This window comes from Canis aureus, chromosome 27 (assembly GCF_053574225.1).
Source record: "Canis aureus isolate CA01 chromosome 27, VMU_Caureus_v.1.0, whole genome shotgun sequence".
NCBI classification, from domain to species: Eukaryota; Metazoa; Chordata; class Mammalia; order Carnivora; family Canidae; genus Canis; species Canis aureus.
This window is the reverse complement of record NC_135637.1, coordinates 28,449,009-28,462,412: the sequence shown is the minus strand read 5'-3', so window position 1 is coordinate 28,462,412 and position 13,404 is coordinate 28,449,009. Positions and strand designations below refer to the sequence as shown.

Here is a 13,404-nt window from a genome sequence, read left to right as displayed (position 1 = left end):
ATTGAATGCTCACATTCCTGATTTCCCATCTCTCAGATCCCCAAATAATCATAGCACATAGGCAGCTGTTTGTTAAAGCTGCCAACCATGGAAGGGAATCTTAAGCCATCAAATCATCCCACAGTCACAAAAGTATGGTTTCATACTACTCAGTTGGCTTGGCTTGCTCACGCATGACTCAGGCTTCTGGAGGCTTCCCTGCCTGGCCCCCTGTGTAAGCTGCCTCCTCTTGTAATCCAACCCTAGAGTGTTTGCTCTTCCTCTTCAATTGTCCCTCGCTTCTATTCTCAGGCTGAGGCACAAATGACTTCTCTCTCTCAGCCTTATTAACTTTTAAAGAATGGGGCATTTTTCCAGAGCTCCTAAATCTTCACCTGTTACACGTCATAACTGCTCCTTTCAAAGTCTCCTAGCCTGGAAAGGAGAAAAAAAATGAGTGGGAAATATCATAAAGGGAGACAGAACATGAGAGACTCCTAACTCTGGGAAACGAACTAGGGGTGGTGGAAGGGGAGGTGGGCGGGAGGTGGGGGTGACTGGGTGACGGACACTGAGGGGGGCACTTGATGGGATGAGCACTGGAACACCAATAAAAAATAAATTTATAAAAATAAAAAAAAATTAAAAAAACAAAGTCTCCTAGCCCCAGGAATGTCCCCAACTGGCCTCCCTGTTCAATCTCCTTTCAGACTTTGCAAGATCCTTTTTCCTTCTACTTTTTTTGTGGGTGACTACAAAAGAGTATTTGCTCACTCCTCCTAAAACACAAAGTGACATGGCTAAAGGCAGATTAAGCAGGCAAAGTGTTAGAGAGTTTCTGACAGAGATGTGAGTTCCGGAAAGACTGTAGTCCTGTGATTTTCTCCTTGGGCCTGCACTTTTGAGAAGTGATATTCCAGTTATGAACTTCCAGGCCTGATAGACAGGATTGAACTGATTTCGTACTTTAATATAAAGAGAAATTTATATGTATATGTTTAATATGTTTAAAATCTTTTTCAATTTTGGAGGGGAAAGTACTTAGATTCATGTCTTCTCATATGCTGTATCTTCCTTTAACTCCTTCTTTCTTTTTTTTTATTTTTTTATTGGAGTTCAATTTGCCAACATATAGCATAACACCCAGTGCTCACCTTTCTTTCAAATGTGTATTGCATTGCAATAGTGCTTTAATATCATTTTAAATTTTAGAATGAAAATGATTATGCTTATTTTTCTTCTACATTAACGGTTTTTAAATTTTACAAATTAGCAGAACCTTGTTCTCAAATAAAATCTTAGCAGATTCTCCTTATATAAAATAAATAAAAGTCAGTTTGCCAGGAAGAAGGGAATGGGCAGGCTTTGAGGTACTTCTGAAGTGAATATATTTTTAAAACACACTATTTTAGAATATAAGCATACTTTATTGAATCTAAGATACCAACTACTGTAAGACATACCATGTAGCACCAAGAAAGAAAAAACATTGCCACTTAAACTATGGTATGCTACTGGTTGTTTGATTATAACACAAGAGCCATTGGAGTGCAGGTGCCCCTTCAGATCAGTACGTTTGCATGTGATGTAATGAGCACCTGGTGTTATATGCAACTGATGAATCACTGAAATTTACCCTTGAAACTAATGATACACTATATGTTAATTAATTAAATTTAAATAAAATTTTAAAATGTAAAAATCATTAATGTAATCTCACAAAGCCTTAGATGGAGACCACTGTTGGAAGAAGAAGTTGAATTTCAGCCCAATCAAGGAAGTAGTGACTTCTGTACAAAAGAAGAATGATGCCATGCTTTTCCATTGTTAGAATAATCCAACACTGAAACATGATTAAGGAAAACAACACCCACAGGAAACCCCACATGAACCTTGAACTCTACATGCTTTGGGTAGGGCTAATTTCTCTTAACAACCAAATCTCAGCCCAGACCCATTCCCAGGTGCTATCAGGAAGAAAGACATCATTGCTAGTTAAGATGTGATGTGTTCCTAGGACTAAACAAAAATGCATATCTCTTAATGATGGTTCTGTCCCACTCACACTACCCTCCACTCTCATTGGCTTCTCCCTGACTCAGAAATTAGAAGCTGAGGTCTTACCTCCAGTAAATCAGCCCTAGAAATATTACATAAAGAGATATGAGAGTTTCCTGTCACAGTGCGGGGAGGGAAGAAAAAAAGGAGGCCTGGATGTAAACTGAGGGCAGATGAGTACTTGGCAGGCTTACTGTAGAGAGCAGTGAAGCATTAGATGGGGTTGGAGGTGTGCTTGCTTTGGCAGCACATATACTAAAATAGATGGGGGGGTGCACTGCTTTCAAAATAACTAAAGTAAACTTCTGATTCAGTTCTCTAATTCAGTAAATCTCAAGACCACTAAGATTTCATCTACCTCAGCTCTGAAATCTGTACAGCATACTGTTCAATAAAACTTTCTACAAAAATGGAAACGTTCTGGATCTGTACCATCTGATATGGCAGACACTATCCACATGTAGCTATTAAGCACTTGGAATATGACTATTATGACTGAGGAAAGAAATTCTTTATTTTATTTAATTAATTTCAATTTAAATAGCCCACATGACTAGTGGCTACCATACTGGACAGCGCAGTTCTAGAGGGACTACCCTAGCCTTGTCTTGAATTTTGTGACCAGAGCTGCCTCTTAAACACCAGCTTTTAGGAAAACATCAAAGTATAAAGCTTGAAAAGATATGTCAAGAGGGAGCACCATAAGGAAGCCATGATATAAATCAGCATTGCTCAGTATTCTTGGCCACCTTAGGGATAAGGCAGATATGACTTAAGGGATAACCCAAGCAACTATGAAGATTCTAGTTATTAAAATCCATCCCAAAACAGCTGATCAAAGGCCAACTGCAGGGTGTAGTGTGATTTCCTTGCAACTCCTCTCATGCTCTGCATTTGACAGTGACACTTTTTACTTTCTTCTCTTCCTCTAACCAACTCAGAGTTATCACATTCTTCTAATTGTTTCTATGCTTCATTACCCACCTCTTTCACCCGCCAGTCTTGCTTGTATCTTAAGTCCAGGGATTACACAACTTGGCCAACTTGGTCAACCAGTCATTTTGATGAGATGGTCATTGGACTGAACTGATGAGCCAGCAGAGCCCTAAGCTGATAAGATGGAAGGTGCTTCCCAGTTTCTCTTCCACACATGCATGTGTCCTTTGACTGAGATAATTCTGTCCATGTATGAGTATCGAGAAAAATACCTCTCAAGAAAATGAGTGGGCAGCTATTAGAAATGACAAATACCCACCATTTGCTTCAACGTGGATGGAACTGGAGGGTATTATGCTGAGTGAAGTAAGTCAGTCGGAGAAGGAGAAACATTATATGTTCTCATTCATTTGGGGAATATAAATAATAGTGAAAGGGAATATAAGGGAAGGGAGAAGAAATGTGTGGGAAATATCAGAAAGGGAGACAGAACGTAAAGACTGCTAACTCTGGGAAACGAACTAGGGGTGGTAGAAGGGGAGGAGGGCGGGGGGTGGGAGTGAATGGGTGACGGCACTGGGGGTTATTCTATATGTTAGTAAATTGAACACCAATAAAAAATAAATTAAAAAAAATAAAATAAAATAAAAAACAAAACAAAAAAAAGAAAATGAGTGGGAAGTATCAGAGAGGGAAACAGAACATTAGAGACTCCTAACTCTGGGAAACAAACAAGGGGTGGTGGAAAGGGAGGTGGGCGGGGGGTGGGGGTGACTGGGTGACAGGCACTGAGGGGGGCACTTGATGGGATGAGCACTGGGTCTTATGCTATATGTTGGCAAATTGAACTCCAATAAAAAAAAAAAAAAGAACGAAGCTGGTTGAAAAAAGTACCTCTCAAATACACAAAATCCTCCAAGAGATGAAGGAAACTGTAGGAACAGTAGGGGGCTCCTCCTCCATCTGTTCTTTGAATACTTATTGAGATTCCCTTGTGTATTAGGCATTGCATTAGGCTCCCAAGGTAAGACAGTCTCTCTACCATGGGACTTAAAGTAACTAAAAGGTAGTAAAAGAACTACTCTTTATTGTGTTTCCACCCCATACGGGGTATCCATTTCTCATAACACTCCTGGGTATATATCACCATCCCTATTTTATACATACAAAAATGGAAGCTCAGATTTGCCCAAGATCACTTCAGTTTGTGTGCTCTTGTTGCTTCTCCACACTGTCCACCTGGTGCAGTCTCTTCTCTATGCATACTGCAAAGATTCCAAGCACTATTTATGTAGAGGATATTCCCTTGCCATAAAGGATTAAGGGTAACCAAGAGACCTGGTAAGCAGAAGGCCTATTACTGGAGATTTAAGGCAGGAAGGAAGAATCACTGCCACCAAAAGCCAAGAATAAAAGGGCCTCCTACAATATGGGGACTATTGTAGTTAAGCAAGTAGTTTTCCATGGACGTCCGGGTGGCTCAGCGGTTGACTCAGGGCATGGTCCCAGAGTCCCAGGATTGAATCCCACATCGGGCTTCCTGCATGTAGCCTGCTTCTCCCTCTATCTGTGTTTCTGCCTCTGTGTGTTGTGTGTGTGTGTGTGTGTGTGTGTGCATGTGTCTGTGTGTGTGTGTCATTAATAAATAAATAAAAGCTTTAAAAAAAATGCAAGTAGTTTCTCAGAGAAAACTTACCGGCCACCACACCATACTCCGTCCTGCCAAGAAGAAGCCTCCAACAGTCCCACGATTAGTGGAAAACATAGCCTGAGGAGGAAAGGCCAAAAATTTAATGATAAATTAGAACAGAGCAACTTTGCCAGCCAAACAGACACACCTCTCCCACTCCCATATACTTGCACTTTCTTTTACCCACTTCACTTCCTGAAACACCCACATTCCTCATCCCTTGGCGCTCCTCTATACTTAGATGAAGGATGCAAGGACCTACATTTGACACATAAGAAGACTAGAGCTCAGAAGATTTAAACACCTTGCTCTGATGCTAGCTCTGCAATGAGTTCACAGTATAGTTTCAAGCAAGTCACTCCACCTGGACCAGTTTGTTTGTTAAATAAGGGGAATTGGAACTTTTTGTGCCTTTTTTACAAGCATACAAGGTGCCTAATGAAATATCATTCTTTTTAAAATCACTATACAATATATATACAATGGAATATTACTCAGCCATTAGAAACGACAAATACCCACCATTTGCTTCAATGTGGATGGAACTGGAGGGTATTGTGTTGAGTGAAGTAAGTCAATCAGAGAAGGACAAACATTGTATGGTTTCATTCATACAGGGAATATGAAAAGTAGTGAAAGGGATTAAAGGGGAAAGGAGAGAAAATAAGTGGAAAGTATCAGAGAGGGTGACAGGACATGAGAGACTCCTAACTCTGGGAAATGAACAAGGGGTAGTGGAAGGGGAGGTGGGTGGGGGGACAGGGTGACTGGGTGACGGGCACTGAGGAGGGCACTTGACGGGATGAGCACTGGGTATTATACTATATGTTGCCAAATCAAACTCCAATAAAAAAATGCAAAAAAACTGGAAACACCAAACAAAATGCAAAAGCAAAAAAATAAAAATAAAATCACTATACAACACGTGAGTTATATCTAATTAACAAAAAAAAAGAAAGAAAAATGCTATAGGACTGCATGGTGTTCTTACTGAATACATTAAAGATGGAACAATCAAACTCAATTCAAAACTGTCCTCTCTAGGATGTAGATAAGAGCTTGCTGGAAACATTACTTTTCAACATATTGTGAGTACTGCGAAATTATTATTACGAGTACAGAGGAAAGAGGGGATTCCTTCTGACTGGGGGTGTCAGGGAAGGTTTCACAGAAGGAGCAGCACTTCAGCAAGTCTTGAAGATAGAATGGGATTTATTAGAGGGAAGAAGAAGGAAAGGACGTTTCAGAATGTGGGAACAGCATGAGGGATAACCCAGAGGTAGAATGGCAGTAGTGTGGGGAGGAAGGGAACAGTAAACAGTATTATCTGGTGAACCTGGCTGAGGCATATGGATGAGGAGAGTGGTGAATAGTGAAGGCAGACAGCAGACCCTCACATGCCAGGTTAAAAAGTATAGGCTTTATTCCATAGGCAGTGGGGAGCCACTGAAGGCTTATGAAGAGAAGAATGATATGCATCTTTAATAAATGACCACAGCCCCTGTCACAGCACATTTGGAATGTTGCCTCTCAACCTTCAGCTTATTCCTGTCCAGCACAGGCCCAGGCCCCATCCTCCAGCTCAAAACTGGGACAGTGACTCTGCCCATGGCTTCTTTCCCCCTCCCTTTCTCTATGTCAATGGCTTTCCCTTAGCTGATCATTTGCTAATCTCCCTGAAAATGCTAATGACTGATAATGACTTAGCCCTATTAAAGGTGTTTGCATTTTCACATGTGACCCCTGAGGCTGAAGACCATCACTGATCCAAAGGAATTAACCTCAGATGATGACATTTCAGACACTTAGAAACTCATCATTTATTCAGCAAACATGCCTACTACAGGTAGCATGTTACTGAGTGCTCAGATGGACTGGACTCAGTCCATTAGGAAACTAGGTCATTCGTACATCCAACAATCAATATAGATTGTTAAGCTCCCCTGTGTGCCAGGCAGTGCCAGGAAGAGCATGGCTCAGATCTTTCTGGACTCCTGGCAGGTCTCCTTCCCATAGGACATGCTTTTAGAGCTTCTGTAGTGGTTTTTCTGAGAATAGCAAGAGGACTAACAGAGCCAAAGAGCAGAGAAGGTAGCTAGGGGCTGAAAAGAAATGTGTCTCAAGGATTCGGGCTCTAGCAGTTTGCCAGGGAAGGCCATTCTGAAAGTCATTCTGAAGTCAAAGCAGGTTGATATGTCCCAGGTAGTACTGGAGGGACACAAAAAGTGGGTTTGGAGCCCAGACATAACATTTGCAAGCTGGTGTCAGTAATGAAGAGCTTAGAGGAAGAACGTGATAGTAAAGACTAGAGTTGGGAACTGGATAATTCAAGAAAGATATTGGGGATGGGTATAAGGCAAGGAGAGGTATATCTACACCAAGGCTTTTCTTCTCTAGAAAGTTCATCCCCTCATCTCCACAAGATGACTCTGCATACCCATCCTTCAAGGGCCCTCAAATGCAACCTTCCCCGTGAAACTTTACCTGACACTCCTCCACAGAAACCTCCTCCTCTACTATGGCTTCCTCCCCTGCCCAAACAAAAAGAATCTCTCTCTCCTGTGAACATCTAGAGAACTGCCACCATACCTCATTCATAGCCCTTACACTATTTTACTTTGTGTTGCCATATAACAATTTTTCCAGCTCTATTGGGGTATATTGACAAATAAAAATTGTTTATATTTAAGGGATATAATGTAATATTTTGAAATATATATTCATTGCCAGGGACTAAGACAATGGAGGAAATGGAGAGATGTTGACCAAAAGGTAAAAGGTAGGGGCACTTGGGTGACTCTGTTGGTTAAGCCTTTAACACTTGGTTTTGACTCAGGTTATGATCTCAGGGCTGTGAGATGAAGCCCCAAGTCATGCTCCACACTAAGTGGGGAGTCTGCTCAAGATTCTCTCTCTCTCCCTCTCCCTTTGCCCCTCCTCACTCCCTGTGTGCTTGCGCTCGCTCTATCTCTCTCAAAATAAATAAAAATTTTTTACAAAGGTGAAAGTTAAAATTATAAGACGAATAAATTCTGGAGATCCAACTTACATCATGGCAATTATAGTTCATAATACTCTATTGTGCATAGTTAAGTTTACTGGAGAGTAAGTGTTCTCACCTAAGTGTTCTCACCACACACACACAAAAGAATTGTAACCATGTAAAGTGATTGATTGTTAATTAGCTTGATTGTGGTAATTATTTTACAAAATCTTAATCCCCCTAATACTTAGTATTATTCCATTTGCATGGTGCGCATTCAATAAAATGTTAGATAAAAGGGTTTCTCAGTGTGTTCTGTCTCCACTCTTCCCCCATATCCCACCCTGACCACTCCTAGCAATGAGCAACACCTCTCCAGGCAAGTATTTTTCAGACTGCCAGCAACATTCAGTAGGTGCTTCCCAGAGCAGCATTTTAGCTCAGGTACCCTATCTCCTTCTTCCCTGCTGTTCATTCCCTACAATGGAAAGACACTGTCTCCATGAGCAAGGGATGCTCAAAGGAAAGCTCTAAGGTTACTGACACCACTTTGTAGAGTATGGCATTAAATTTGCCTGTCCACCCTGCAGCCAGAAAAGAATTATTTAACAACTGCAAGCTGCAGAGCAAAAGAAGCACAATTACTGACCCATATTTTTTTCTTAAAAGAATAAAAGTATCATTGAATCAGAGGAAGGAACTTCAGACCTTTGCTTATACTTAAGAAACTGGGAGTGTTGGGCCAGAAGTAGAGAAGACTCAGGTGTGGCCTATCATCTTCTGATAGGTAAAGTGAGACAGTATGGTCTGCATAAGGCACGACTAGATACAATGGAGAAGCTCCAGAATGTCAGATCTGGGGTCAGTACCAGGAAGATTTTCCTCACTGTCAGAGCTATGCAGAGATGGAAATGGTACCACTGGGGAGAGTCTTGGGGAAATATTCGAGTGAAGTGTGGACAACTGGTCAAGATAATTTTGTCAAGTGATTTAAGAAGAGATTCAGGAATAGGATGAAGAGGGATGAACTTGATAAACTTTAGGTCTTCACTTTATGAAAGTATGTGAGGAAAGAAGGAATTCAGCACCACCAGGACACTGTCTCAGCAATGCAAGTGGTGGTAAGGACCATAGAGACAGTATTGCCATAAATGATAGTTTTTTAGGGAGGCGGAAGGTAAGACAGTAGAAAGAGCCTGCCTTTGGTATTGTAAAACCTGGGTTCTAATCCCAGCTTTAGCGCAGAGTCATCTGACTTCTTGTCACCCTCTGATCCTCCCCTGTAAAATTGAAAGGTTGGGTTTCCCCAGGGGCAATTGTTACTCAGGCATTAAATGATGCTATTAGTGCAAATGATTACATAAAGCAGGGGTCAGTAAATTTTTTCTGTTAAAAAAAAAAGATCCAGATAGTACATTATATAGGGTTTGTGAGATACAATAGGATCCTTTTTTATTTTTTATAACCCCTTAAAAGTATAAAAAACATTTGTAACTTGTGAGCCATATGAAAACAGGCTATGGGCCAGATTTGGCTCATGAGTTGTAGTTTAACAAGCCCTAGCATAAGGGGGTTCAGGATAGCTTAAATGAATCTTCCAGAAATAATAAAGTCAGAGATTCAGCCTAAATACAAAATCCCCCGAGAAACAGGTGGTGAAAGAAAAATGGAAATATACAGTGAAGAAGTGATAAGTTCAAATCCAAATATGATTGGATGAGGCAGCACTGGAAGAGGGTAAAACAGAACAAAATAATGTTGGAAGAGATGGGGATGGTGACAGAGGGACATTAACTGTGGGTGCCTTCTAAGATAAGGAAACACAATAGGCCAGGATAGCTCTGTCTGTGCAGCCCAGAGAACATGCAGGAGTTAAGATGCCTATCTCCAAAGCAAGGCACTTTTGATACTCCAGTAGAAAAAAGAGGAATGTAAACTGGAAGAAATCCAGCACGTTAAATGATCAGGATCCAGAGGCACTGGACTAATGGTGAAGAGTAAATGTAGACAAATATTAGCAGGCTCATTAAGTAGCATTTAACAAGACAAGTGATACTGATTCACAAATATTTGAAAAGTGTAAACACCATAATCAGCAGGACTAGCAGAGGCTAAAATAAGATTGGTTAGGGGAAAAGAGATTATCAGTGATTGTCTGGGAAACAGGCAGTATGGCACAGCTAGCAAATGATGGATTCACATCTTGGCTACAGCACTTATAAGCTGGGCAGGGATGAGGGGAGGAAGGTAGGTAAGGTGGTAAAGCCCCTGGTACTATGGAAAACCAAGAGTCAAAAGACCTGAGTTCCAGGAATAACTCCATGTATTGCAACCTTAGGCAAATCCCAACCACATAAGGCTTTAGATTTTTTCTTGTAAAATGGGGGTTAGCATTCCTGCCCTCATCTTGAGGCTTTTTGTGAAGATATCCTACCCAGGTGATCATTTTTGCCCATTTTATATAAAAGGACAGAAAAAATTCAGGGCCTGGCTCATACCTTGGAGGGCAAATGATAACAATATTTAAAAAGACTCCCAGACTCATTAAGCATTTTCAAGTTCATCTCTACAAATCCTCACAACAACATTGGAACGGTCTTAAGAATAGGTAAGATTGTACTTATTTATACTTGAGTAAACTGAGGCTGAGGTGGTTACCCAAGGTCGTATAGCTAGAATCATGTCAAAATCAATAATAAACTTGAGAATCCTGGCTCCTAGTTGGACTCTTCTGGGAAGGTGAGACTACTGGGGAAGAGTCAGTCACACCTACCCCTTGTGACACTTGGAGAAGATTTTAGTCACATCTGGTTTCTATAACTACTTTAAAAACAAACCAAAAAAATACTTCCTTTTATTCCTAAAAACAAAACAAAACTCTGTGATCATGGAAGGGTTAATGTCCACCTCTTCCCCTCTAAATCAAGAGTTCGACTACCAGCTGGCATCACAGCCTCCTGGCCCAACACTCACCCAACCAAAGCCTTTGAGAGTGTCTGGAAAATGTGCACTTTTGGATTGTTTTTTTTTTTTTAGGATTTATTTATTTATGAGAGAGAGAGAGCATGCACACAAGTGTGGTGAGGGGCAGAGAGAGACTTCTCAAGCAGACTCCTGGCTGAGTGCAGAGCCAGAGCCCAAAGAGCTCAATCCCATCACCCAGGAGAACATGATGTGAGCTGAAACCAAGAGTCAGTGGCTCAACTGACTGAGCCACCCAGGTACCCCCAGAATATGTGCACATTCAAAACACCTCATCTTCTACTTGCTGGGTGTGCCAGAGTCTGTCATAGTGAAATTTCTAAGTTCCAATTTCTAAGACTGCTAAGAACAAGTTTCTCTGGTTTGGTGTGTCCCTAGTCCCCAAGGGGAGCCACAAGCACTTCCCTCTTCCCAGCACCAGGCCATCCTCCAGCCTTCCTCCTCCTCCACCCAGCTTTGCCAACTCTCACTCATTCCAGCCTCCTGGGCTTGCCCGTCAGCCTTTCCTTTCCGAGGAGGACACCGGCAGCGCTTGTCCATTTTGGGCTGCCCCACAGTCCCTGCAGCTGCCAGAGGCTTCTGCCCTTCCTGCTCTAAATTGTTTCTTTTCCATCCAAAACTCTGTGACTAAGAAGAGTCAGGACAGTCCTAGCTCCTTGGGACTTACCTCCCAAGCCCAGGGATCTTCCCTGCAACCCCAAACTCCCTCTCCTGCCCCTCACACTGGCGCCCAGCCTCTCCAATTCCCCCCTCATCCTCCTCTGCTCGCAGGCCAGGGGTGTCCTCCCTGGACCTTCCTGGCCAGCTCCCCTGGACACCCCTCTTGCTTCTGCTCGGTCCTTGCTTGCCCCTCTCACCTCACACTGTGCCCCCCTGAACTCCTCTCAAGCGCTTCCAAGTTATTTTCAACCCACTCCACTGACTCTTAAGCCCCTGGTTCCCTCCTCAAGGCTCCCCAGGGCTGTCGCTCCTCTGTGCCCCCGCCCCCGTTCCCCCTGGTGGCCCTGCCCCCTCAGCCCACGTCTCGGGGCCCTCACATACCCACAGCCCCACAGCCATCACCACCACAAAGTAGATGACGATGACAGAGATGTCGGCGGCATTGCGGATGCGCTCGTGGGGCGCGAGGGGTGAGGCAGTGGCGTTGGTCATGGGGCTCCAGGTGGTACTGTCCATGGCGGCTGCGGCGGCGATGTTCCCCTCCCTGCCAGGCCCCTTGCTCCTTATAGGGCCTCCGGGTTAATGATCAGCCCCGGGGAGGCGGGGAGAGGGCACCCGGGGCTCCGCGCTTCACCGTCGGGGAGCAGCCTTGGGCGCAAACCGCACCGAAGGAGGAGCAGACGGAGCTGTTGGCAGAAGGGTGGCAGGCCGGCAGGTAAGGGCTGTTCAGAGAGTGGGGAGGGGCCGGCCAAGGGGTGGTGCCCGTCTGGCACAAAGGCCCGCTGTGCTCCTGCAGCGGGCACCTGGCAGGGCAGCCTCACCTGCTCTGCCGGGGGCAGAAAGGGCGTGGCCTCACTGAGGAACCAGGCTGCCTGGGGCCAGGGGCTTAGAGGCTTCAGGTCGCCTGCCACCTGCCATCGGACCAGTCCTGAGCCCTCTGCGGACAGGCTTCTCCATGTGTAAAATGGGTGTAGGACTGTTCCCAGGAATCAGCCAAGTTCTCGGTGTCCATGGAGAAAATTCTGGGGAGGACCAGTTGTTGGATATTGCTGGAAAGAAATTCAGATCAATTGCAGTCTCTTGGCCATAGGGACAGCCACCCACATACCCATCTTTCTGACTCCCCTGCAGCCCTCAGAGGCACTGCAACCCCCATTGTGAGGAGGAAGAGAGATTGGGAGAAGGGATCCCACTGAGAGCTATTTCCTTGCCCTGTGTCTGTCACCCAATAATGTGATTTGGGGCCTTTCTGAGGCAGGTAGGAAGGAAGATACTAGAGAATCCCTTCCATGGAGCTCATCAAACACTGACCCTTCCTGGGGACTCAGCCTGCCCATCTGGAAACACATGTCTAAGCCAAAAGTCAGGGCTCAACACAGAGATGGCTGAGAGAGGAAGCACGAGTCACTCAAGGTCACATAGTGAGCCAGTGACAGAGCTAGTCCTATAGCCTAGGCCAGGGCAGGCCTAGTTCAGAGGAGGGTTGGGGAAGCTTGCAGGCGCTGGCACTGGAGGCCACAAAGCAGCCACTTTGGAGATGGGAACCTTGCTGGGGTGATAAGGTATAGGGAGGGGGAAAGACCACATAAACCCTGCCAGGATCCTGTTCTGTTTCAGGCGCTCCCTGCTCACCACCAGATAACCACCCAATGCCCAAATGCCAGCAACTCATTCCTTTGTACCCCACTGTCTCTGAAGTCTACTCCCCCTTTCCGTATCAGCATTTGCTCTTCCTACTGAAGCTACAGTCAGAGAATCATTATTTGGGCAGCATCCATGTAGGTCTTCCCCCTTTCCCTCTACCTGTTGCCCAGGACCCATCATAATGCTGGCCATAGGGAATAGGTATTCCTCTTCTGGAGAACCTGGAAGTAGGGGGTCTTCAACATGGATGCCTTCCAAAACTTCAAACTCAGCCATCAGCCACAGCTTCAAGCAACTCACCTTTCATCCATGTCTATCTGTTCCCAAATTCAGCAGAGCATTTTCACCTGGCTCTGACCAAGCAGAACCTCTGCCCTCAGGGAACTTCCAATCTGGTCTGGAAATGAGCTCATCCACAGCAAAAATTCAGTCCTGAACCCCCAGCTTCAGGCAGCCAACTCATGCCAATTCC

The 13,404-nt window shown here is 44.1% G+C and overlaps 1 protein-coding gene across 1 annotated transcript in view; it reads right to left on the bottom strand.

The window, feature by feature from the left end:
• SLC5A1 (solute carrier family 5 member 1) overlaps positions 1–11,990 on the bottom strand; it is a 74,320-nt gene extending 62,330 nt beyond the window's left edge. The window contains exons 1-2 of the mRNA XM_077874442.1: positions 11,670–11,990; positions 4,670–4,741 (exon numbers count right to left, since the gene is read on the bottom strand). Coding sequence (XP_077730568.1) covers positions 4,670–4,741; positions 11,670–11,804 — 207 coding nt within the window. The 5' untranslated portion in view covers positions 11,805–11,990. The remainder of the gene's footprint in view (positions 1–4,669; positions 4,742–11,669) is intronic.
• Positions 11,991–13,404: the final 1,414 nt, after the last annotated feature.